The 25016-nt window shown below is 44.9% G+C and overlaps 1 protein-coding gene across 1 annotated transcript in view; it reads right to left on the bottom strand.

Annotated features, from left to right (window-relative positions):
• The window catches only part of LOC126235163 (uncharacterized), a 41217-nt gene extending 17793 nt beyond the window's left edge, over nucleotides 1-23424 (bottom strand). Inside the window, exons 1-2 of the mRNA XM_049943899.1 lie at nucleotides 23340-23424; nucleotides 5178-5283 (exon numbers count right to left, since the gene is read on the bottom strand). Of these exons, the coding sequence (XP_049799856.1) occupies nucleotides 5178-5283; nucleotides 23340-23351 (118 nt within the window). The 5' untranslated portion in view covers nucleotides 23352-23424. The remainder of the gene's footprint in view (nucleotides 1-5177; nucleotides 5284-23339) is intronic.
• Nucleotides 23425-25016: the final 1592 nt, after the last annotated feature.

Genomic DNA, 25016 nt, shown 5'->3' with positions numbered 1-25016 from the left:
AATTAACAATCTGGAGACTGTCTCTCTTTAATTAATTTGTATTTACCCTACAAATAGAGGCGGTCAAAGTAGACAATGAGCGAGTAATGGGCTACTAATCAGAAACTCGTTCCCCTTCCCCTGTCTTCCCACCCCTAGCAGTGAATCAGTAAAAAAGGGGAAATATCACAAAAATAATATATTTGTGGATTTATATCATCAAGAATAATAAAGTACAAAAACCTCTCTTACGATGTGAACTCTGCCTCGTTTTGCAAAGCCGATTTTCAATCATTTCGTCTGCAAACACCAATGGAAGAATCATTTACCTATTCTAAAAATTCCATTGCGCGTTGAGGAAATACTTGTCACTCGGTTTCATGCTCTCCTACTTGACGAATCATTTACATGATCAAGCAGCAGCATACTTGTGCATCCCAGACTTTAGAAATTACGACACACATCAGATCGTATTTAATTGAAACTGTATATCTTTCGCCCCTTCTTGTCAGGAGGCGGTAGCTTGAATCTCGTTCTTAGCGCGTTTAGATATTTGAGAGACCTGTTAGTGATGCAGCAACTTCCTGGCATTGCTTCCAAGTGTTCGGTACTTCGCAGTTCCAGCTGAGGAGAATCGTCAGCCGCACCCACACGCTGGTCGTACTCGCTTTCGCTGGCAGAAGCACCAACTGGCCAACGGTCTCAAGCATTCCCCGTAGCTCTCGCCTGTTACGTGACGGAAGACGCTTGCCAACCCTAAGTGCAGTGTTAGCTTGCAGTACTCGAATGGCTTTTGCGTAACGTTTGAATAACGGTTAGTAAACGTAGAACGAGGCCACCTTCTCTACTTGCACATATATTCTGCATATTTTCTTGGCAAACATACCAAATTTACACCATTCCGCAAGCTCCTCCTTATTTCCACAGAAGTTGAGTGAAGGCTTAGATGAATCGTGAAAACCAAGGAGGTCACCCAGCTCATGTAGGAACCCTGATGAAAAACAATTCAGAAATTGGCGTACAGTGACATCAGCAGTTTTATGGCGGCTGATGCTACCCAAATTCTCCGCGGAAGTTTCTTTCACCACCGTATTTTACAGAAAACATACTGGCTTGTATTATAATGTCGTGTGACTAGGGTCTCCCGTCGGGCAGACCGTTCGCCGGGTGCAAGTCTTTCGATTTGACGCCACTTCGGCGACTTGCGCGTCGATGGGGATGAAATGATGATGATTAGGACAACGCAACACCCAGTCCCTGAGCAGAGAGAATCGAACCCGAGCCCTTAGGATTGACGTTCTTTCGCGCTGACCACTCAGCTACCGGGGGCGGACACTGGATTGTAGAACACTAAAACACTAAAGAAAATTTCGCCTCTCTACTGCCCCTGTATTCGGGGACGAAGAGTCTTATGCTCCGTTACATACACTCCTGGAAATGGAAAAAAGAACACATTGACACCGGTGTGTCAGACCCACCATACTTGCTCCGGACACTGCGAGAGGGCTGTACAAGCAATGATCACACGCACGGCACAGCGGACACCCCAGGAACCGCGGTGTTGGCCGTCGAATGGCGCTAGCTGCGCAGCATTTGTGCACCGCCGCCGTCAGTGTCAGCCAGTTTGCCGTGGCATACGGAGCTCCATCGCAGTCTTTAACACTGGTAGCATGCCGCGACAGCGTGGACGTGAACCGTATGTGAGCTGACGGACTTTGAGCGAGGGCGTATAGTGGGCATGCGGGAGGCCGGGTGGACGTACCGCCGAATTGCTCAACACGTGGGGCGTGAGGTCTCCACAGTACATCGATGTTGTCGCCAGTGGTCGGCGGAAGGTGCACGTGCCCGTCGACCTGGGACCGGACCGCAGCGACGCACGGATGCACGCCAAGACCGTAGGATCCTACGCAGTGCCGTAGGGGACCGCACCGCCACTTCCCAGCAAATTAGGGACACTGTTGCTCCTGGGGTATCGGCGAGGACCATTCGCAACCGTCTCCATGAAGCTGGGCTACGGTCCCGCACACCGTTAGGCCGTCTTCCGCTCACGCCCCAACATCGTGCAGCCCGCCTCCAGTGGTGTCGCGACAGGCGTGAATGGAGGGACGAATGGAGACGTGTCGTCTTCAGCGATGAGAGTCGCTTCTGCCTTGGTGCCAATGATGGTCGTATGCGTGTTTGGCGCCGTGCAGGTGAGCGCCACAATCAGGACTGCATACGACCGAGGCACACAGGGCCAACACCCGGCATCATGGTGTGGGGAGCGATCTCCTACACTGGCCGTACACCACTGGTGATGGTCGAGGGGACACTGAATAGTGCACGGTACATCCAAACCGTCATCGAACCCATCGTTCTACCATTCCTAGACCGGCAAGGGAACTTGCTGTTCCAACAGGACAATGCACGTCCGCATGTATCCCGTGCCACCCAACGTGCTCTAGAAGGTGTAAGTCAAGTACTCTGGCCAGCAAGATCTCCGGATCTGTCCCCCATTGAGCATGTTTGGGACTTGGGACTGGATGAAGCGTCGTCTCACGCGGTCTGCACGTCCAGCACGAACGCTGGTCCAACTGAGGCGCCAGGTGGAAATGGCATGGCAAGCCGTTCCACAGGACTACATCCAGCATCTCTACGATCGTCTCCATGGAAGAATAGCAGCCTGCATTGCTGCGAAAGGTGGATATACACTGTACTAGTGCCGACATTGTGCATGCTCTGTTGCCTGTGTCTATGTGCCTGTGGTTCTGTCAGTGTGATCATGTGATGTATCTGACCCCAGGAATGTGTCAATAAAGTTTCCCCTTCCTGGGACAATGAATTCACGGTGTTCTTATTTCAATTTCCAGGAGTGTATTTTTCCGAGCTTCCTGTTACGGTTTATTGGATCTGTTCAAACTCACCAGTGACTGACATCAAGTCCATTTCCCAATTGTGCTGTGCAGTGCGTAGTAGAGTTGTACATGTACATCCAGTGGTGCTCCATAAATGTATGGAAATTATTTAACAGTGCAGCATCGAGTAATTAGTAAGATTAAGATTTAACACCATGCAAATACTGAATGTTATTTATTGTGTGAAGACGTAATGTGAAACACCACTGAGTGCAAATACTGGTACAGAATTTACTTGCTGGTACTGCGAGCCTTGTTTTCCATATCTTAACTAAACGGGCACATGTGGCAAGTGTGCTTGATATGTACTCGCGAATATGGAGAATCATCAGCTGTATAACGGAATGACGACATTGAAAATGTGTGCCTGACTGGGAGTCGAACCCGGATTTCCCGCTTACCGCGAGTGGTCGCCTACTAATAGGCTATCGGCGCACGACTCAGAGCCAGACCCAGATTCCTTATGTCGTCAATCATGTATGTAATTCTGAACAACATATGCATTGCAATATCGTACTACATGTGTAGCAGCATCTGAGCCAATCAATTCGTGTCCTCCACTTCCTACCGTCTGGCAATAAATAAGTTTCACGTGTAGGTACATAACTAGATTTGCGTTCTGCAAATCACCTAGGAACGCAAGGTGGAGAGTAGGTAATTCACAAATATCTAAACGTCCTGTTTGAGTCCTGAAGATGGACAGGCGCACGTGACCGCTGAGGCGCGTCTAAATGTGCTCGAATTGCGGAATAACTTACTGCAATAGTTATTACGCACTGATTATACGGGAGAGCGTAATGTAACCCCAGACGGAATCTAAAGAATTACCACCTTAGTGATAAATTTTTTAGTAGATTGAGTGTAGAGACACTCCAGCTTTGACTTCGCAAATTTGTTGACGAAACAAACTGTCCCACGATGCAATGTCAAAGAATAGGATCAGTGTTTCGAAAATGAACTTCTTCATTTATGACTTTCACTTCGGAATATTTTCAGTGAATCTCAGCCTGCTTTTTCTAGTAGCATAGTTGGCAGAAAAACTGGATATCACTCCACAACTTGGGGAAATTCGAGAGGAAGCACATTCTACCAAGCTATTTCTATCCGTGTCTGGCTTAGCCTTTCATCTAGGAAACAGTTATTGTGTTAGCCAAGGAGGCTAGTTGTTAGCTATAGCTTCGTGTATGAGACAGTATGTGCTTCTCAGTTACCATGTTTACACGGACCTCCCAAAAACCATTTGGAAATGCGGTTCTAGATATCGGATTTTCTCTTCTATAATCGATTACCTTTCCCATGCGAACGCTCCCCCCATTGTTGAAATGTACATTGGTTATCATGATCCGTCCAGTTTTTAGAAAGATCGGCTGCTGTGTACTGAGTGACATTTCGTACAGCGAAGAAATATTATATATATGAAGATGGAATCTGTTCTTTCGGACATGTCCGAAAGAACTGATACCATCTTCATACCATTAGTTAGGCTAATATATATATATATATGGTCAAATGGCCGGTGAGCCTTATATATATATATATATAACCATCTTCTTTTTTGCGGATGCACAAACAGAGCCAGAACTCATGGGAATCGGCAAGGAAGCCGCGAGTAATGAGTATGATGGGCAGGGACAGTATGAATATCGTGCGGGACAATAAGTTGCGAATGTGGGTCTCACTGGAGCCGTGCCAGAGATAAGTCCCTGCAGTCGTACTATCCTGTGTGTCGTCGGTGGCTCAGATCGATAGAGCGTCTGCCCTGTAAGCAGGAGATCCCGGGTTTGAGTCCCAGTTGGGGCACACATTTTCAACTGTCCCCGTTGACTTACATCAACGCCTGTATCAGCTAAGGGTATTCATTCGATTGGAAGAAATATTATACTAAGAAAGATGTTATCCATCTCCTACAGCGAACGGAAGAAAAACAGCCCTTGTGACTAGCCAACTAGATGAGAATCCGGAGAACTGATTCATATAAAACAACTGACGATCGGGAAAACAATGTTCGACCTGAGTAGAAAAATCGATTCAGGCCTTATCATGTAAACGCGATAATGGATAACGGTTTGCTAATTTCGATTTTTGGCTTCCGGAAGCAGTGTCGCGTGTGAATGTGGCAGGAATGTCGTAAGTGCTGCTAGCACTCGCGTCTGGGACGTGCATCCGTTGCAGTGACAGTGTAGAGTGCACGAAGGTCACTGGTGCGAGGGAAGAGATGCAACGTGCAGCATGCCAGGGGTGCCACCACAGCCGCTGAGGAAGGCCGATCGTGCAGCACTGCCGCCGCCGCGGGTTCGCACTCACCGGTGTTGGTACGAGGGTCGCGCGCCGTGTTCAGGTTGAAGAATTGGTCGTACGCACCTTGCTGCGCCGACACCACCGCCACCAGCACCAGGAGGAGCACGGCAACCTGCACACAACAAACAGAGGCAACCCGTCAGCACAGCCGTCTCACATACTGCATACAGATTACACAAAAAACGCCGGTCATTCCACCAACGCTATGGCCAAAGAAGGCTGCCACATATAACAGGTACAAACAATCCGTCTCCCACTGTCGATGCAGTTTCTTTTAGTTAGGCTAATTTTGCACCAAAGACAGTCATTTAATCAGTTATAGGCCTTTCTCTTACAGCACAGCTATTTTTTCTGTGACTAATGCAAAAGATATCGCTACTTTTCTCATCCTCCACGTGTGTGAACTTGGGCAATACCCACCTTTCACATTTTGTTAGATATGATGCTCCAGATTCAGGAAATTTAAGAATTCTGTTAATGAATGAAATGATTAATCCTTTGGAAAAAAGAGCATTTTGGAAACGAATATCTGCGACTGCGACTACAAGAGGGGGGACTTACATTTCAAAGAAAAAATAATTTTCTAGTACTCAGTATACTGACTATTTATAGCACTTTAGTAGCGTCCGTTCATAAATACACTTTTTACAATGCTTTCTTCACACACGTTGGTTTTATTTAAAGTACGATCAATAAATTTGTACCGTAATAGAAAATAGAGATTCACTAAAATGTGGAAAAGATATGAATTTCAAACATTCTGTTAAATAAGTGCTGCCCGCATCTCGTGGTCGTGCGGTAGCGTTCTCGCTTCCCACGCCCGGGTTCCCGGGTTCGATTCCCGGCGGGGTCAGGGATTTTCTCTGCCTCGTGATGGCTGGGTGTTGTGTGCTGTCCTTAGGTTAGTTAGGTTTAAGTAGTTCTAAGTTCTAGGGGACTTATGACCACAGCAGTTGAGTCCCATAGTGCTCAGAGCCATTTGAACCGTAAATAAGTGCTGTGTATCTGTCTCACGTGTGGTGGCGCAGTGGTTAGCACACTGGACTCGCATTCGGCAGGACAAAGTTTCAAACCTGTGTCCAGACATCCCGATTTAGGTTTTCCGTGATTTTCCTAAAGTGCTTCAGGCAAATTCCGGGATGGTTCTTTGGAAAGGGCACTGCCGACTTCCTTCCCCGTCCTTCCATAATCCAATGGGACCGATGACCTCGCTGTTTGGTCTCCTCTTCCAAATCAACCAGCCACCCAACCAATCTGTCTGACGTTGCCATCATTTCTATAGTTTGTTGCTTAAGTCTCCACCCATTTTCTGTAACAATTCACAACTCAGTGTATGTAAGTACGGAAAGAATTAGGATCATCAATTGTTTCTGAAACCGTTGTGGATTAAAGAAAACATTTTGTAATCGGTTTTCGACTCAGTTGTTCACATGACTGAGAGAATGATATGTTCTCACCTTCGTCCCTACTACTATTGTTAAACCTGTTTTATCCACTACGCCCTGAATCTGTTCTTAAACGTAGTGTACCAGAATGATCGTACGTTCAATATTCTTTATCAGGCAACACAGAAAAAGTTGCAGTGAACCAACGCAGCTGGAAAAACAACCGACAGAGCGTGCTTCGAGTCCTCGCTCAGATATTCTGGTAGGAGAAGTACTAGATCCCAGTACATGAATGACAGAACACAAATTTAGTTTAACTTTAACTAAAAGGTCTTTTAAAATTTATTGTTTGCACACAACTGTTACGTGACTGTACTTGAAACTAAAAGAAACTAGATGACATAATACATTTGTCAATAAGTCAAATCGATTAACAAGTCCTCAGTCGATGAAACCGGAACCCTTATACGATCACTTTGCAGTCTGTCTGTTTGCCGTCTGTTAAGACCCCTTTCTCTCAAAAAAAAAAAAAAATGTTTGAAATGGCTCTGAGCAGTATGCGACTTAACTTCTGAAGTCATCAGTCGCCTAGAACTTAGAACTAATTAAACCTAACTAACCTAAGGACATAACACACATCCATTCCCGAGGCAGGATTCGAACCTGCGACCGTAGCGGTCGCTCGGTTCCAGACTGTAGCGCCTAGAACCGCACGGCCACTCCGGCCGGCCCTTTTTCTCAGAAACAGTTAGCGGTATCAAGTTGAAATTTATGTCAAACGGTAAGGCTTATGGCCTCTTGACAGTGTAAAAAATTCAAGTTTCTAAGTCAATGCCCTCAAAAGATACGGCCATTAGTCCCTCATATTTTGATTTTCTCAAATTCATTCATCAAAGCTTGTAATTAAATTTGTAGAGGACTCTCAGAGCGTGGGTCTTACCTGCACTTGCCTGGTTTTTTATTGTAAGTGCTTATTACTAAAACAACAAGCCAGTTAGTGGAATCCGTTAGGACCAGTTCTGGTAAACGGTACGGAATTTTAATCTGGTGAGCCTTATTTGTGGGATGTATTTTCGATTTCCATGAACTGACACTTGTGATTTTGGCGTCTTACACACCGCTTTCCTCTTGTACAACAGCCTGAGCAAGATTGCGAGAAACTGAAGAATGTTGTAAGAATTACCTTAACACTCAGCCATAGCAGCATTTACACTGGGAAACCTAAATCCTAGAAAGTTCCTGAAAAAAAAGCGTGAATTAAAAGGGCAAAGATAAGTATCAACAAAATGAGCAAGCAAAGCGTTCCTGCATCTTGGCAGAACCCCTTGTTAGAAAAAGTCTGCACGTTTTAAGTGCAATGCCGTGTGTACTAAACGTCACGCTTGTAGCTAACTGATATTGGAATAGACATTTCACGACTCTGAACGCCTGCTAGGAACATGTATAATGGCCTTATTCAAAACAGGAGCAGTGCGCTATTAAGTAAAGCGCGGTGGGTCGTGTGTCCGGTGGTCATTGGTTTGCGGATCTGAGCGGGCAGAGAGAGCCCCCGGTTCACCTTCAGAGCAGTTCCGGAATAGGCAGAGACAACAGAGCAGCCGGGAAACCCGTGTCGCGCTCGCCAAAGCCGAGTGGACAGCAGCGGCTGGCAGCTTGGGCATTAAAAGCGAGCAGCGGCAGCCTTGGACGCGTTCCTTAGCATTCGAATCGCAGCGCATTGTTCGTATTCCCGCTGAGAGGTCGTTCGCTAACCGGAATAGACTGCAGTAAAACGCTGCTGCACGTTTCGCTTTTAATTGTTGCTTTATGACGCGGGGAGTCATTTACCCAGACCGAGGGAGGTAACGCGGTGGTCAAGGGTAGGAACATACACTACTGTCCATTAAAATTGCTACACCACGAAGATGACGTGCTACAGACGCGAAATTTAACAGACAGGAAGAAGATGCTATGATATGCAAATGATTATATTTTCAGAGCATTCACACAAGGGTGGCGCCGGTGGAGACACCTACAACGTGCTGACACGAGGAGAGTTTCCAACCGATTTCTCATACACAAACAGCAGTTGACCGGCGTTGCCTGGTGAAACGTTGGTGTGATGCCTCGTGTAAGGAGGAGAAGTGCGTACCATCACGTTTCCGACTTTGATAAAGGTCGGATTGTAGCCTATAGTGATTGCGGTTTATCGTATCGCGACATTACTGCTCGCGTTGGTCGAGATCCAATGACTGTTAGCAGAATATGGAATCGGTGGGTTCAGGAGGGTAATACGGAACGCCGTGCTGGATCCCAACGGTCTCGTCGAGATGACTCGCATCTTATCCGCGTGGTTGTAACGGATCGTGCAGCCACGTCTCCATCCCGGAGTCAACAGATGGGGACGTTTGCAAGACAACAACCATCTGCACCAACAGTTCGACGACGTTTGCACCAGCATGGACTATCAGCTCGGAGACCATGGCTGCGGTTACCCATGACGCTGCATCACAGACAGGAGCGCCTGCGATGGTGTACCCAACGACGAACCTGGGTGCACGAATGGCAAAACGTCTTTCTGTTTACAGCATCATGATGGTCTCATCCGTATTTGGCGACATCGCGGTGAACGCACATTGGAAGCCTGTATTCGTCACCGCCATACTGACGTATCACCCGGCGTGATGGTATGGGGTACCATTGGTTACACCCCTCAGTCACCTCTTGTTCGCATTGACGGCACTTTGAACACTGGACGTTACATTTCAGATGTGTTACGACCCGTGGCTCTAGCCTTCATTCGATCCCTGCGAAACGCTACATTTCAGCAGGATAATGCACGACCGCATGTTGCAGGTACTGTACGGGACTTTCTGGATACCGAAAATGTTCGACTGCTGCCCTGGCCAGCACAATCTCTAGATCTCTCATCAACTGAAAACGTGTGGTCAATGGTGGCCGAGCAACTGGCTCGTCACAAAACGCCAGTCACTGCTCTTGATGAACTGTGGTATCGGGTTGAAGCTGCATGGGCAGCTGTACCTGTACACGCCATCCAAGCTCTGTTTGACACAATGCCCAGGCGTATCAAGGCCGTTATTACGGCCAGAGGTGGTTGTTATGGGTACTGATTTCTCAGGATCTATGCACCCAAATTGCGTGAAAATGTAATCACATGTCAGTTCTAGTGTAATATACTTGTTGAATGAATACCCGTTTATCATCTGCATTTCTTCTTGATGTAGCAATTTTAATGGCCAGTAGTGTATTTCTTATCACCCGAGCACTCACATTCACGCCCGTACGCCGCACAGACTCAATCACTCCACTCAAGGGCAAGAAAACTCGCTTCAGAGCACTTGGGTTGACTTTCATACTCTCTTTGTCTAAATACAATAGTACGTAAAGCTTGACACGCACCTGGCTGCATGTCTTTCATTATCACTACCGATACCGTTGAATGACCGTCAACATGATACGAAACTTCACATATTATTATTTACGTTCCAGTTCATGTATCAATATGGCAATGACATACGACAATGCCATAAAACGTAAACGGTTTATGAACTTTCATATGTGATGGCTATACCGAAACCGGTAATATAGATATCACGTTGATGGAGACGGAATAAAAGAAGTGACATAAGGCTATCAAATTGCTCTGACACTTACCGCACTTGAAAGTTCATGAGCAAAAATGGTGTGCGACAGTCAGCGGAAGATAACATCACCTCTTTTCCCTTTGAGCTCCTATGGTTTCTGCCCCAAACCACAATTTTTTTAAGTACCGGTGCTTTTCCCGTGAAACTACCGATGCTCTTGCAAGACAGCGGTACACTGAGGTACTTCTACGTATGTTGTGTACAACGCAAGAGGTGCTTAAGTGTTCAAAGCAACAACCGTTGCGAAGTGTTTACTATGTGGTTCTATGAGATATGTGTCTGCTCATTTTTGTTACATAATTTCCATAGTCATCATATTGAGATCATTGACAGTGAAAGTACGTTTATCTAAAGTTGCTCCAACGTAAACTTCAGTTTGTACTACGGCTTTTGAGACTGTTTCCCAGAGAAAAGCAATGGGGTCGTTTTTACTTTTATAATTAATTTTGTAACTGTATGTAAATTTATTAAATTTTAGGCCCGTTTTTCGTTTTTTATTTGGGACTACAATTTGTTTTAGGCATTATGTGCTCATGAAAGTTTCGAGACGTCACTCACGACCTAAATGTCCGTTTTTTAGAAGAAGGAATTCCGTGTGATTTGGATATCTGAAGCAAAAGTGACCCTGAGAATGAATCTGTGAATGTTCTCCATCAGGTGACTACATCGGGGAATTGGATTCTTTTGCCAGGTCATGAACTACTCATTGAAAATATAGTTCATGACGATGTTGACAACGACAAGGAAGATGAGCGTACCGTGGTAAAGTCACAAATAAGATGGATTATATCGTACAAATTAACAACTGTGCCTGACTTCTCTGAAAAGGTCCGACCAAATATTGATGTAAGTTGTGAATCTGCACTGTAAGTGTTTTTGAGCTTGACAAACAGCCTATTGGCTTCTGTCCCGGGTTCTTCGGCTGACGTTCATTTGATGCTTTTACTGACGTTTCGCCAGCACGAGTGGCTGGCATTGTCAATGCTTCATCCTCCATTGCCGGCAATCCAAAGTGAAACCACCTCCATAAAATACTCGGCTGTTTACTTTTTGACAATTTCTTGTTGTATTCGTTGATTATGATGACAATAAACGTTAAGTTTGTGAAACAGTTTTAAATTATATGTATTTTTCATGTTTTTTGGACTCAGAGGTTTAAGTAACCAGCAGGAAGCTAGGCAGTTCTGCTAACAAATGAGGCCGACACCCAACCAGCTAAGGAAGCTGTAGTTAGTTTAACCATTCATATTTCATTTCAAGGCAAGATGCTAGTCTTACAGGGGCTATGATTATTTTCACCGTTTACACGAGAGTTCAAAACGCCTGTCAGAAATGGCAATAGAAGTACTGAATTACTTAGCTTCAATAAATGACACGTACTAAATGTTGACGATTTCGCGAGCGGAAATGTTTCCTTGCTTCCAGATTGCTTGTTCAGATTATGTCAGTCAAATAACTCACAAAAATCTTCCTATCATCCCGCAAGCTACCTGTGGTCTCAATAATCAGCCAGCTGAGTATGAGAAAGGTTTGTCAAATAGTTTGTCTATGAATTCGTACCCACTCATTGTCGTGGTACTTTGCCTACAGCAACTTTGACGTTGTCAACACTTATGTCAACACTTAAATACTTCCTGTCTTTTAGTCATTCAGTCAAAACCGTGAAAGTTATTAACATCTTTTAGTTTGTTGATTTTAAGCCACAAGGGCGATCTGCGATAATGCATTAGAGAAGATAAATTTCTTTGCCAAGATCGCTAATAATAACTTTTATTCCCGATAACCGGTTTCGGTAATCAATGTTACCATCTTCAGATCTCAAGGGATGGTTATTGTATACTGCTAAAAAAAGCAACAGTCTTCTAGTCTGTTACGTACCTACCAGTTCATGAGGAAGATCACTTTTACTGGTAATGTTGATGGTGTTGGGACATGTATTCACGTCTGTTGGACGAATGTTATGAAAACAAACACTCCAAATCGACATTTCACGTAAGTCACATCCAATGAAAAATCTGTAACGCAACCATCTGTGTGGCGTGCTTATAATTATGTATTATTAATATTTTAGGACAATTAATCTGTAAAAAACGCACCACATGGTGTAAGGAAAACATGTAAACCGTCTGAAGGTGAATCATAACGATTCGAAACCGGTAACGGTACAATTTGAATAAAGGAACTGAAAGTAAATTTGTGGCTGGTTGCTCTCCCATCACCATCAACATTTGTCTTCAAACAATAGCCACGGTTTCCAACCATGTCATCATATGACAAAAATGCGTTATACTTTCACTGGTATTTTAAGAAATATGTAGTAATCCGTCCGTCAACATCTGAAGATGGTAACATTCATTACCGAAATTGGGTATCGAGAATAAAGGTTGTTATTAGCAATTTTGGCAAAGAAATTTATCTTCTCTAATATGTTACTGACATCTGGATCTTAATCCCAAGTGCTACGTGTGTCTTAGCCGAGAAGCGGTTATCCAAGAAGTTGATGGCAAAGAGCTATAGAATCAGCGACGGCTTTTCTACGCAGAAAATGTACCAATGGGCAGTATTTCTCCATCACAACGAAACTGGAGAGCAGTAAGGTACATTTCTTACTATTCTATTTCGGCATTTAGCTCCAAGATATAAGCACTTAACAATTCGCACTTTTACTCTGGTGTTATCTCATTCGGATGTGTGTCTTATGTCAGTGAGGAGAACATTTCTGCGGCACGTGTCGCTCTGTGAACTGCAGACGAATACTTTTTAGACGTTCTGTAACCAAAATGGTACTGAAACAGAGGGTATCAGACTAAAGGCCGAAATACTAAATGTCTTTTTCCAAAGCTGTTTCACAGAAGAAGACTGCACTTGAGTTCCTTCTCTAGATTGTCGCACAGATGACAAAATGGTAGATATCGAAATAGACGACAGAGGTATAGAGAAACAATTAAAATCGCTCAAAGAGGAAAGGCCGCTGGAACTGATGGGATACCAGTTCGATTTTACACAGAGTACGCGAAGGAACTTGCCCCCCTTCTTGCAGCGGTGTACCGTAGGTCTCCAGAAGAGCGTAGCGTTCCAAAGGATTGGAAAAGGGCACAGGTCATCACCGTTTTCAAGAAGGGACGTCGAACAGATGTGCAGAACTATAGACCTACATCTCTAACGTCGATCAGTTGTAGAATTTTGGAACACGTATTATGTTCGAATATAATGACTTTTCTGGAGACTAGAAATCTACTCTGTAGTAATCAGCATGGGTTTCGAAAAAGACGGTCGTGTGAAACCCAGCTCGCGCTATTCGTCCACGAGACTCAGAGGGCCATAGACACGGGTTCACAGGTAGATGCCGTGTTTCTTGACTTCCGCAAGGCGTTCGATACAGTTCCCCACAGTCGTTTAATGAACAAAGTAAGAGCATATGGACTATCAGACCATTTGTGTGATTGGATTGAAGAGTTCCTAGATAACAGAACGCAGCATGTCATTCTCAATGGAGAGAAGTCTTCCGAAGTAAGAGTGATTTCACATGTGCCGCGGGGGAGTGTCGTAGGACCGTTGCTATTCACAATATACATAAATGACCTTGTGGACGACATCGGAAGTTCACTGAGGCTTTTGCGGATGATGCTGTGGTATATCGAGAGGTTGTAACATTGGAAAATTGTACGTAAATGCAGGAGGATCTGTAACGAATTGACGCATGGTCCAGGGAACGGCAATTGAATCTCAATGTAGACAAGTGTAATGTGCTGCGAATACATAGAAAGAAAGATCCTTTATCACTTAGCTACAATATAGCAGGTCAGCAACTGGAAGCCGTTAATTCCATAAATTATCTGGGAGTACACATAAGGAGTGATTTAAAATGGAATGATCATATAAAGTTGATCGTTGGTAAATCAGATGCCAGACTGAGATTCATTGGAAGAATCCTAAGGAAATGCAATCCGAAAACAAAGGAAGTAGGTTACAGTACGCTTGTTCACCCAGTGCTTGAATACTGCTCAGCAGTGTGGGATCCGTACCAGATAGGGTTGATAGAAGAGATAGAGAAGATCCAACGGAGAGCAGCGCGCTTCGTTACAGGATCATTTAGTAATCGCGAAAGCGTTACGGAGATGATAGATAAACTCCAGTGGAAGACCCTGCAGGAGAGACGCTCAGTAGCTCGGTACGGGCTTTTGTTGAAGTTTCGAGAACATACCTTCACCGAAGAGTCAAGCAGTATATTGCTCCCTCCTACGTATATCTCGTGAAGAGACCACAAGGATAAAATCAGAGAGATTGGAGCCCACACAGAAGCATACCGACAATCCTTCTTTCCACGAACAGTACGAGACTGGAATAGAAGGGAGAACCGATAGAGATACTCAAGGTACCCTCCGCCACACACCGTTAGGTGGCTTGTGGAGTATGCATGTAGATGTAGGTGTAGAATATATGTTTGCCTCTCGACGTTACGAGGGAGAGAATCCCTGTAGTTAAGCAATCCTGGTCTCATCTGAAACGTGAAATTACGACGCGTTCCTCTTGACGTTTTTACTGCACAAACTGATGTTCGGGGCGCGTGCGGAATGCAGGAGGCAGCGCGACCTTGGCCCTGGAGCCGCTGGAAGCGCTGGCTGGCGTCCGCTGTGCCACGTGCGGCGGTCTCGGTCGGGCCGGGCTTCCGCAGAACACGCCGGCCCTCCCGGCGCCGCGAGCGACGGCCCTCGCTGTCGCCGTCCCCGGTTCGAATCCCCGCGCTCGCAGGGCAACCGATTGGGGGCTTAGGCGGCTACACGCCGGCCGCGGGCCTTGTCTGCCGGCGCGGCGGAATTAATTCCTCGTTAGCCTCTTAATGGCAGCGGGCCGTGAGACGCCCCGGAGGCGGCGCGCCATTACCGTTTAAATGTTAACCGGCGATTAATTAAGCCCTAATCGATGGGATGCGGTGGCAGCGTGTCCGCCCGCAGCACGCGCCACTGTTTCGGGGCTTGCGGCCGAGTGCGTGCGTGCGTGTGTGCGCGTGTGTTTAGCTCCCCCGCCCACCCCCTGCGTCGTTGGCTTACGGAACACCGTGCCCTGGGGTCACCCACTGATCTCCGCGGTAACCACTGAGCAGAAGATCAATCGTGCGCATACGAGTATCTACGTACACGAGGACCGAAGTACTGTAGTTCTAGACCCTGTAGTGCAAAACAAGTAAACGGGTCGTATTCATATACAGCGACGAAAAACGTATGAAGAACACGTTCGTATTGAAAATAAATGATCGTTTCCCACATGCAATGTATCAACAAATAATTAAAATACTATCGAAAAAGGAAGCTAATTTTCCCGAGAATAACATATAAATTCTTTAACTACACTACACTGAGTTTTAAAAACCTTTATTTCTGTTTGTAATCACAAGATTTCAAAAATCGAAACTTCTGATTTTTATGTCTGGTCTTGGGGGTTAGCAGTGGTGGTGGGGAGGGTTTGTATAGTTGAACAGGTGAGTTCTGGCACCTAAAATTTTAGAAATTAAGCACTGTTACCAAATAACACAAATTCAGTGAATCAACAAATACTTGTTGAATAGTAGTCCCTAAAAAACTGTCTGTAATTTGATATGGGGTGAAGATTTTCCCGTTCTTTGACTAATTATAAAAGCCAGTCAAATGAAAACGAAGCAGACGGAAAATAAGTAAGTAAACTGTTTATTTTTTCAAAAGTATCACAATAATTGTCAATACATTTATCCTACTCTGCGACAAGCTCAGTGATTTTATGGAAAAATTTTTGCAGTTGTCTACGGGACTTTCGTACGCAGGTTCAAAAAAAATTGTTCTGAGCACTATGGGACTTAACATCTGTGGTCATCAGTCCCCTAGAACTTAGAACTACTTAAACATAACTAACCTAAGGACATCACACACATCCATGCCCGAGGCAGGATTCTAACCTGCGACCGTAGCAGTCGCACGGTTCCGGACAGAGCGCCTAGAACCGCTAGACCACCGCGGCCGGCTCGTACGCAGGTGTGCACTTCTTTATCCGAAGCAAATCGACGGTCATGAATGTCTTTCTTCAGGGCTCTAAAAATATGGAAATCACACAGGGAGAATTCGGAACCGTATGGAAGACCCACATGTCGCCAAGGTTTTATCGACTACTCTGCAGAAATTCTGCGGGAAGCCCTCACACATCCTCCATACAGTCCCGATGCCTCTCCTCGCGATTTCTATAATTTTGGAGTAACTGTTCTCGAAAGAACAGATACCACTGATGATCGTGCAGCTTCTCTAGAATAAATGATAATTAGTTGAAAAATAAAGAGGGATAGAGCGTCTGCCATGTAAGCAGGAGATCCCGGGTTCGAGTCCCGATCGGGGCACACATTTTCAACTGTCCCCATCGAGGTATATCAACAACACCTGTCGGCAGCTGAGGGTTTCAACTAATTATCATTTTTTCTGTGAAGGCTTTGACCGTGCTGTCTGACAGTGACATAAATGTATTAACAGTTGTGGCGATTACCTTTGAAGTAATAAACCATTTACTTAATTATTATCCAAACGTTTCGTTTTCATTTGAGTGTGCCTTAGAGAACATTTCGAAGTCGAAGTCGTGCAAACCAGAAATAAAACGATTAAAAAGTTTAAGCCTATCAGTGCAAGAAAAAATGTAAGACTCTAATCGGACAGTGACGATATGCTCTCCCTTGGCTTCAGTACGTATTGTCACACGTCAGGAAGCGCTAAATTGTCTATTGTTGACGTTACTAAACAAAACGGTGAAGTTTATCAGTTCAGCTACCCACTGTTTCATGTCCACTTGCATATAAATGGGCAGTTAACTGGAAACCGAACATCCGCCACAAGGGGAGCACCGAACGGTTCCATACAAAAGTAATCGCCAAGCGCGTTAAGACATTTCCGCACTGGGAGACGAGACGATAAATTGCTGTTTCGTAGAACGCGTTCAACCGTGACGGATCCACAGACGCACCCACTATTGCACTTCCTCGTCCAATTGAAACTGGCGTCCAAGCGCGTCTTTCTTCAGGCCGCCAAAGATGTGAAAATCACACGGTGAAAGATCTGTCTGTACACAGGATGTTGCAGTGTCCCAAACGAAGAGCTGAAGCGCAGTTTAGCTTTCGTCCGATTGGCAGTATGGCGGCAGGCGTTATCGTGCAACAGGATGATTCCGTCGGACAACATTCCTGGCGGGTTTCGACTTTATGGTGCAGTTTCAGCTAAGTGTCTTCATAGTGCTGAGCACTGATTGTGGTTCCGCGCTCGAGCAACTCGATTAACAGAGGCGAGGCTCCTGCAGTCGAAGAAGAAGATCATCATGACGTCAACGGAACTTGTGTGAACAACTTTGGCTTTCTTTGGCGGAGAAGATGTAAGATATTTGCAACGTTGACGTTGCCGTTTGTCTTCGCGTTGGAAATCATGGCAATCTCCTGTGTCGGTTTTCTGTCCTGTTTGAAGACAATAATGGCCCCTTCTACAAACAATATAATGGGTTGGCGCGTTAAGTATTGGCGTACTTCTTTCCTTAGTGAACATTTTGCGGGAAAAAATAAAACGTTTTGGCGGTGCGTTTTATGTTATTCGTTAGAGAATTACATGTTCTAGAAAGTAGTGTGTTAAATTTCTGATCCGGATATACGGGTGCTTACTGTTTTTTTTTTTCGAGTCATTAAAGCGGTGTGTTAAATCGACATAAAAGAGCATTTCGTGTTCAGTCTAGGTACCAAAGCCGCAGAAGCTCCTCGAGTGATTTGGGGAGTATGTGGCGAATGAACGATGCCTCGTAGCACGACTCAGAATTGGCTTAAGCGATTCAGAGACAGCAATTTAGACGTGAAACGCTTGTATGATCCGTCACGAATTTCTTGATCTCAACGAAACAATGAATGCAGAACTTAACGTCCAACAAATGCAGTCTTTTGATTGGTTTCATACTGCCCGCAACGAATTTCTCTCCTGCGCCAACCTCTTCATCTCAGAGTACCACTTGTAACCTACGTCCTCAATTCGTTGCTGGATGTATTCCAATATGCCTTCCTCTACAGTTTTTGCCCTCTACAGCTCCTTATAGTAACATGGAAGTGCTAGCTAGCAAAAAAGACGTGATTAGCAACACGGCGTTCGTCTGCAACACGACAACACCCTCACATCGCCAAGAAAGCCACCCGAAAGCTTGTATGAGAAGTGCTGCCACGTCCTCCGCATTCCCCCGACTTGGCGCTTTCGGGTTTCCCTCTGTTGCGAACCCTCTCGAATGCGTGGCGTTTCGCTCAATAATGGCGTGGAATTGAGGGTCTGACTGAACGGTGTCTTCGAGTGGAATACAGATGACTTTTACCGTGGAGACATTGAACACCTTGATGAATGTTGGAAAAAATTTGTAAACAACAACTAAGAACACATTATTGATTCATTTGATGTTCATTTCTTGGCTGTGGCCGAGCGGTTCTAGGCGCTTCAGTCCGGAACCGCGCTGCTGCTACGATCTCAGGTTCGAATCCTGCCTCGGGCATGGATGTGTGTGATGTCCTTAGGTTAGTTAGGTTTAAGTAGTTCTAAGTCTAGGGGACTGATGACTTCAGATGTTAAGCCCCATAGTGCTTAGAGCCATTTGAAGCAAATCATTTCTTGTTTATTTTTGTGTAATCCAGAATTTTAAAAAACAGCCGGCAGAATTTCTGGGCCAGCCCTACATACGCGCCGCGGGTTGACGCCCTGACCTCTCAGGAAGTGCTAGCCGCAGGCTGCGCGGCACGTGGCGGTCCGCACGCGGTCTCGGGCGGTCGCGGCGGTGTGAAGGACACGCCGGCAGCAGCTGCTGCTGCTGCTGCTGCTGCTGCTAGCCAGCGAGCGACCTTGCCCTCCCGTATCGCCGCTAGAATCGGCGGTCTCCCCAGTCACTGCACGTGCACTTTCCCACGCCCGTCTGGGCGGCAGCTCGCGATTATTCACACTTACGGCCTTGCAGCTAGGGGTCCCGACGTCACAAATGCATTCAGCGTCGTAAGGAACATTTGTGTCCTAGGATAAATCCGTCTGTCGATTACCACAGACGTTAATCTGAGTTCTCCACATATCTGTTAGTCCCTTCCCTGCACTCTTTATTCATGGCATTATTTGCCCTTCTGTTCATCTTCCACTCTCCTGCCAGTCTCAAATCATCACAAGAGGTACGATTTTCCCAGCGAAAAATCCACACCGCTGGTCTTTGAGAGAGAAAATGTAAAGAGTCTAGTTACAAACTACGCGCTAGTGAGGTATTCCTGTCTGGTCTTCAGTCCGAATAGTGGTTTCACGCATTTCTCCACGCTAATCTGCCTCTTCATCTCTACTGCAGCCTACATCTGTTTCAACTCGTTTGTTGCCGCCTTATGCCCCAGGATGTATTCTATCAAATGATCCCTTCTTTCAGCGAAGTTGTATCATACACCACCTCGCGGGATAGCCGCGCGGTCTCAGGCGCCTTGCCACAGTTCGCGCGGCTGCTCCCATCGGAGGTTCGAGTCCTCCCTCGGGCAGGGTGTGTGTGTTGTCCTTAGCGTAAGTTAGTTCAAGTTAGCTTAAGTAGTGTGTAAGCCTAGGGACCGATGACCTCACCAGTTTGGTCCCATAGGAACTTACCACCACCTATTGTACACTTCTTTTTCCCCAATCTGATTTTATTAGATATCCAACCAAGGCTACAATCCATACCAACATTCTCAGAAAAATACTCCCTAAAATTTAAATTTATACGTTATTCGATGTTAACAAATTTCTACTTTTTAGGCTTGCTACTGCCAGGTTACATTTTACTTCCTCTCTACGTCGGCCATCGTCAGCTATTTTGGAGCCCAAATAGCGAAACTCATACACTACTTCTAGTATCTCCTTTCCTATTCGACTGACTTAACTGCATTCCATGACCCATCTTTTACTTTGAAAACACACAATATCTTTTCGAGACACTATCCATTCCGTTCCATGTCTTTTCCAAGTTCTTTCCACCTCTGTCAGAAATACGAAGATTTTATTTCTTCCTCGTAACTTTTACTCCCCTTATAAATTTGTCTTTGATTCCGTTTATTGCTCACTGAATGTGCACGTTGATTGTCGTCTGTCTTTGCAAAAGCGACAGATATAGAAAAGCGTCTCCTGTCTTCAAAGCGTACTCATGTGGTGACGCTTGACATCACTGTAGACGGTCGAATCTTGGTGGTGGTTGAAATGTTCACTGTTATTCGATCGAGAAGGTGAAGATATAGCGGGTGGTTACAATTAATCTCCAGCTGCTCTCGGAGGTCCACTGTCGTCTGTAATTGAGGTATGGTTGCGAAACTGGGTAGATACGCTAATACCTTAACGCAGAAAGGATTTACTCTGAAAAAAGGTGCCAGTTTTGGCTACCAAATGCAAATCTGGCGCTGTACAGCATTTTGTGGGCGTCCCTAATGCTCATATTGAAGAAACTGTGCAATCGGCTATTAATAAGAAAGTCAAAGTTATATCTTTCTCCCTTATTTCACCTTTTCTGCCCGCGTCCCGTTCCTGACTCATTACTTATGAACACATTTCTATACGTCTTTCTTCCACTCACAGCGCTGAACGTTCCCGCTGTTTCTCGAGATGTGAGAACAGCCGACACTGTTTGTGTTAGTCCATCCGTCAGCCCGACGGCTCTGTTGATGCTGTAGGAATAAACTGTCATTGCAAATAAAAGCCGGCCGCGGTGGTCTAGCGGTTCTGGCGCTGCAGTCCGGAACCGCGGGACTGCTACGGTCGCAGGTTCGAATCCTGCCTCGGGCATGGGTGTGTGTGATGTCCTTAGGTTAGTTAGGTTTAAGTAGTTCTAAGTTCTAGGGGACTTATGACCTAAGATGTTGAGTCCCATAGTGCTCAGAGCCATTTGAACCATTTTTTTTTTGCAAATAAAAGAAGTGGTTTACCACTGAATGAAACAATAATGGGAAACTTTGTAGTCACACCGATTTTTATTTTAAACAAGTTTACACTTCCCATCACTATGAAATCTTACATTGTGCTCAAATGTCATTCGTATGGGCTCGCTACAACAGTACAGACGTTTTTCAGAAATATTCAACTCAGGGTAAGCTCTATAGTCGATATTACACACAGTTTACAAGCACAGAATGTCTTCGCAAAAGGAAATCAACGAGTCGGCTGACAGTGAGTTAAGAAACCGTAAAGACCGAATTTCCTGCGTAGCACCACAAAGCTGAGCAAGCAAAGCAAGCAGAGAGCTAAAAATTCCATAATGAACCGAAAATATATTCTTGTCATGACATTAACGCTCACTGTAATTTACCCCATGTTGGTGTGGTGTTATAGGAATGATTCAGCATTTGTGCCACTAGTGTGAGAACTCCTACGAGGACTGTTCCCTCGCTTCGATAATACCTTTGACCAGATTAACGTAAAAATCTTTCTGAACCTGATTCGAGACTATACCTGAAGAGTCAGCATCGGGAAATCATCTAACTCTTGTAACAAAAATACTTTTCTTTCTTGCGACTCTAACTACCACAACGTTAAGCCAACAAACTTATCCGCGTTTCATTAATGTGAAACAGCTTCATTTATTCGCAATACGTTTCCCCTTCTGCCCCAATGTCAATACCACCACTATACGCACATAATGAACTTCACTGTAAGATGTAGGACGCCTGAAAGACAACGTGCTGAAGTGGCGTCAGCCGTTGCCTGTACGCTTATACGCGAGTGTCATTCAGCACCACCTATACTTTCGAAGCAGACTTCTGGCAAAGATGTTTTCTGCTGTCTTCTTACTGAAGTCTTCTGTTTGTAACGTGTTCTGCTACATGAGTTTCGTCGATCGCTCACGACAAAAAAAATGTTCAAATGTGTGGGAAATCTTATGGGACTTAACTGCTAAGGTCGTCAGTCCCTAAGCTTACACACTACTTAACCTATGCCCGAGGGAGGACTCGAACCTCCGCCGGGACCAGCCGCACAGTCCATGACTGCAGCGCCTTAGACCGCTCGGCTAGTACCGATACCTAGTTTGACTCACTAAACAAGGGATAATCTTATTTTTCAATGTAGACTTCAGTTAGTTTGAGAACTAAGGTAAAGGAAACGTTACTAAATGAAAAAAGGCTACTTAGTGAGCACTGGTAACATCAAAAATGTATTCGAAGTACGTATAATGAAATGGTCTGTTCATTAAAACATATAAAGAATCTGCTCCATCATTCTCGTATGGTAGTGTAAAAATTTTCTTGAGTTTATGAAATACATTACAGATTATTGCACCGTGAAACTGATTTAACCCAGTTAAAATTTCCTATTGATTTAAACTGTTTTTGATGACAGGGAAAACTAAGAAGTCATGGAAAAGCAGAGGTATAATGAGAAAGTGCTCACAACATCAAAATTCGAATCAGTTACCATTATGACGACTTATATTACTTGTTACTCTCTTGAATCCCTTGCCCCCTACCTCCCTCAACCACCACCATTAGTGGCCTCCAAAAGCAGTAAACAATTATTGTGCTTTGATTATCATAATGAGACTACACTGGTTTTCTTCAGTTTGGCACAATGAAATATTGAAAATTTGCTTTCGAATTTTTTGTTTCATTCACAGCGTAGTTTAGTCTCAAGTATAATGGGACTATTCAGCACTTATTCACTGGTCACTTAACAACCAGAGCACAAGAAATACTTTTTGAAATGGGCTAATGTAGCCAACAAGTAGACAAAAGAAAAAAGGAAAATGATAATGTGTGTGGGCACTGCAGGATTCACTAATTGCATTTTTAAGATATCAAAAAATAAATAAATAAAACGAAGAGGGAATCTACTAGCTTGCGAATCAGAAGGCACTTGTTAATCAAAATCCACTGACCCATAGCTCTTGTTAAAATTTTTAAATTACCATAAATATTTGTAATGTTGCAAGAACGATGGCTGAAAGTGAAAATATATGACCTGTGGTCGTCGAGGGTGCTGCGGTTAAACTTGAGCCTGATGGAGGAACCAGATGTATGACTGATGCTGTCTAGCGAAGTTCGGACACAGGCGTTTGCAGAGTGCTTCAGTGCTTTGTTTATGTCGCGAACCTCTGAATTGAACGATTAAACAAATAACTGAGAATGAGAGGAGACTCACCAGCTTGAGCATGTTGAGGACTGCGTCGGATCAGCTGCAACGGGCAGGACTGAGAATGTGCTGGCGAACGGCCGCCGGCCTTCCTTTATAGCCGCTAGTGGTCGCCGTGTAGCAAGTAGCGGAGAGGGGGGGAGGGAGCGTCCTTGCCCGCGACAGACGCCGGGCGCCGTCCTCAGGGGACACCGACAGCCGGCAGGAAACAGTGTCTAGGACGAACCGCCATTTTTTTGGCAATTACCTGTGACCGGTTGATTTTCCGACGTATCTGTTCCGTAGACACTGTCCTCGTCAGTTCGCCCCCGGCGGAATTCGCGTATCGTTCAGTACAAGGGTGCCGTTGCCTCCTGCAGAAGGTGCAACGGTAGCCGCTACTCCTGTAAAGGCCAGACGGCGAGATGGATCTGTTCCATTTAAGACAACAATGGCTGTTTTTGCCACCTCCGTCTAGAGTAAAGGATATCTCCAGGCCAAAGGCATTGTGGTACAAACTGCTTGCATCTCAAGTCGGTGTCGCGGGAAGATTCGTTCGCGATACTCTCATGGCTACGCTTCACTTGATATTTATTATACGCTTCGTACTTCACGCACCGCCGATAGTACATTTATTTACCTTTTCTTGGTTGTAACGAAAGGGAGCAGATCTCGAATTTTTGGGGAACAACTTCAACTGAGAAATTATTTTGTTTTACTCGAAGCTGCCCACATCTTTTGTGACTGTCATTACCAACTGATACCTTAATAACGCTCGAAGGGGCGAAATTAGATCATCAATAACTATTCAACTGTTGATTGGCGACTCCATGGCGTGTTGTGTGCAGCACGACCAAATAGTGGATAGAACTGGAAGGAAAATCAGCATTGGCCGTATTTTGTTGTTTTATTGTCAGCAAAATCGATTTTAGGTCACTTAGTGACCATCCTCAGTGCTGTAATATACAATTAAAATTGGTAGGTACTGGTATCAAGCTATAACCACAGGCTTAGAGCGATCACATAAATGTGATCACTCAAAGCCTGTGGTTATAGCTTGATACCAGTGCCTACCAATTTTAATTGTATATTACAGCACTGAGGATGTGATCGCTCTAAGCCTGTGGTTATAGCTTGATACCAATGCCTACCAGTTTTAATTGTATATTATAGCACTGAGGATGGTCACTAAGTGACCGAAAATCGATTTTGCTGACAATAAAACAACAAAATACGGCCAATGCTGATTTTCCTTCCAATTCTATTCAACTGTTACTGAAAAAAAAGCTACACATGAAAACGACCTTTTTTCAGTGAGTAATAATATTTTGCCCTCATCTTGCAAGGAGAATTTTATTTGTAGGTCCGTAGCTGACAAACTCTCTCTAAACAGACAGTCCACTAATACACTTTATTTTTGCAGTTTATTTACGCACTGCCTGAGGAAAAAAGTGAAGCACCCGAAGATATGGACAGCCGTCAATTAAACTTCGTACGTCCACAGACCATCGATGGGTATGTAAATGATTAGAGTTGCAGTTATCTGTAACAGGTAGTTCAGATGGCTGAAATAGCTCTAAGCACTATAAGACTTAACATCTGAGGTCATCAGTCCCCTAGACTTAGAACTACATAAACCTAACTAACCTAAGGACATCACACACATCCATGCCCGAGGCAGGATTCGAACCTGCGACCGTAGCAGCA

Source organism: Schistocerca nitens, chromosome 1, assembly GCF_023898315.1.
Source record: "Schistocerca nitens isolate TAMUIC-IGC-003100 chromosome 1, iqSchNite1.1, whole genome shotgun sequence".
In the NCBI taxonomy this organism is placed as follows: Eukaryota; Metazoa; Arthropoda; class Insecta; order Orthoptera; family Acrididae; genus Schistocerca; species Schistocerca nitens.
The sequence above is the reverse complement of the archived record's forward strand: the minus strand, read 5'-3'. Positions and strand labels throughout refer to the sequence as shown.